This window comes from Phytophthora parasitica (genome assembly GCF_000247585.1).
Source record: "Phytophthora parasitica INRA-310 unplaced genomic scaffold supercont2.43, whole genome shotgun sequence".
NCBI lineage: Eukaryota > Oomycota > Peronosporomycetes > Peronosporales > Peronosporaceae > Phytophthora > Phytophthora nicotianae.
Genome location: NW_008649029.1, coordinates 181065 through 182200, shown reverse-complemented (window position 1 = coordinate 182200; position 1136 = coordinate 181065). Strand labels below are relative to the sequence as shown.

At 59.2% G+C, this 1136-nt stretch overlaps 1 protein-coding gene across 1 annotated transcript; it reads left to right on the top strand.

Annotated features, from left to right (window-relative positions):
• Window positions 1–129: 129 nt before the first annotated feature.
• Window positions 130–943, top strand: PPTG_14448 (hypothetical protein; the record flags this gene model as incomplete). Its single annotated transcript, XM_008911759.1, has 2 exons — window positions 130–757; window positions 816–943. 2 exons carry the CDS (start codon window positions 130–132, stop codon window positions 941–943), a joined length of 756 nt encoding a protein of 251 aa, XP_008910007.1.
• Between the last annotated feature and the right edge of the window lie 193 nt (window positions 944–1136).

Below are 1136 nucleotides of genomic sequence, written 5' to 3'. Positions count from 1 at the left end.
GTGGGATCTGACCACGGAGAGTATGATCCGGACGATCTGGACCTCCCTGCCTCCCGTCAAGCGACCATAGCCACCGCTGCTACAACGACTGGACTGCCAGCAATCACCCCTTGCATTCGCGTGTCTGCCATGTTAGAACTCAAAGAGTTCGCGGGGAAGGACGACGACGAGAATCGCGCGCGGGCTTGGATCGGCAAGGAGAAGTCAGCTTTCGTCCGAGATCAGGCCCCAGACGACGAGAAATGTTTGGTGCTTGGCGGCCTGTTCACTGGATCGGCGCGCAACTGGTACCGACAACTTAGCCGGACAACGAGGAGCGACTGGAAGAAACTTCTGCGCGAATTCCAAGTGCAGTTTTGTGGATTCGGAGTATCTGTCGCAAGACAGTACTACCATGCGAGGAAGCGCGCTGACGAGACGCCGCTGGAGTACCTGCACCACCTGAAAGTCGCAGGACTGAGGGCGAAGCTGCGCGTGAAGAGCGGCCCGTCGGACATTTGCCGCGAGCACGTGGAATATTTCATCGAGACCCTGGACGACCGCGATCTGGCCGGCCAGCTCGCGCTGCTGCGTATCTCCGATGCTGATGCGTTGGAGGAAGTCTTACGGGCGAGGCAACGTGCGACGAACCGTCAGGGACGAGCACAATTCGGATCGAGCAAGTATCGACAGAAGGCCGCTAGTTCCGACGCCACGAAGTCGGCTCCAACGCGTAAGGTGCAAGCTGTTATGGCCACGAACCAGTCGGACAGCAACAGTGAGCGGATCGGAATCAAACGGTGATCTGCGCCTGATCTACTTAGCCGCAACAGAAGGAGAGCCGCAACCCCAAGCGACTGCTCTGAATGAGCCCGATCGAACCGTGTCTGGCCATGCTCCGCCACCGCGAGCCTCTGGCCCAGGTCAGAGATCTCCTCATGGACGCCCTCAATTCCAGCGCTGAACTCACTGCGGTTCGCACCGCCATGACGACCTGCACTGCTGGAAGCGGCTAACGTGTCAGCGCTGCGGCAAGAGAGGCCATCCCTGCCTCTTCGTCTATCGCGGCTGCGGCGAGATCCACGACGCCGGCAAATGGCAGATGGAGGAGTTCTACAACTTGATCCGTCAATGGTACGATCCTGCCAAGAAATCTG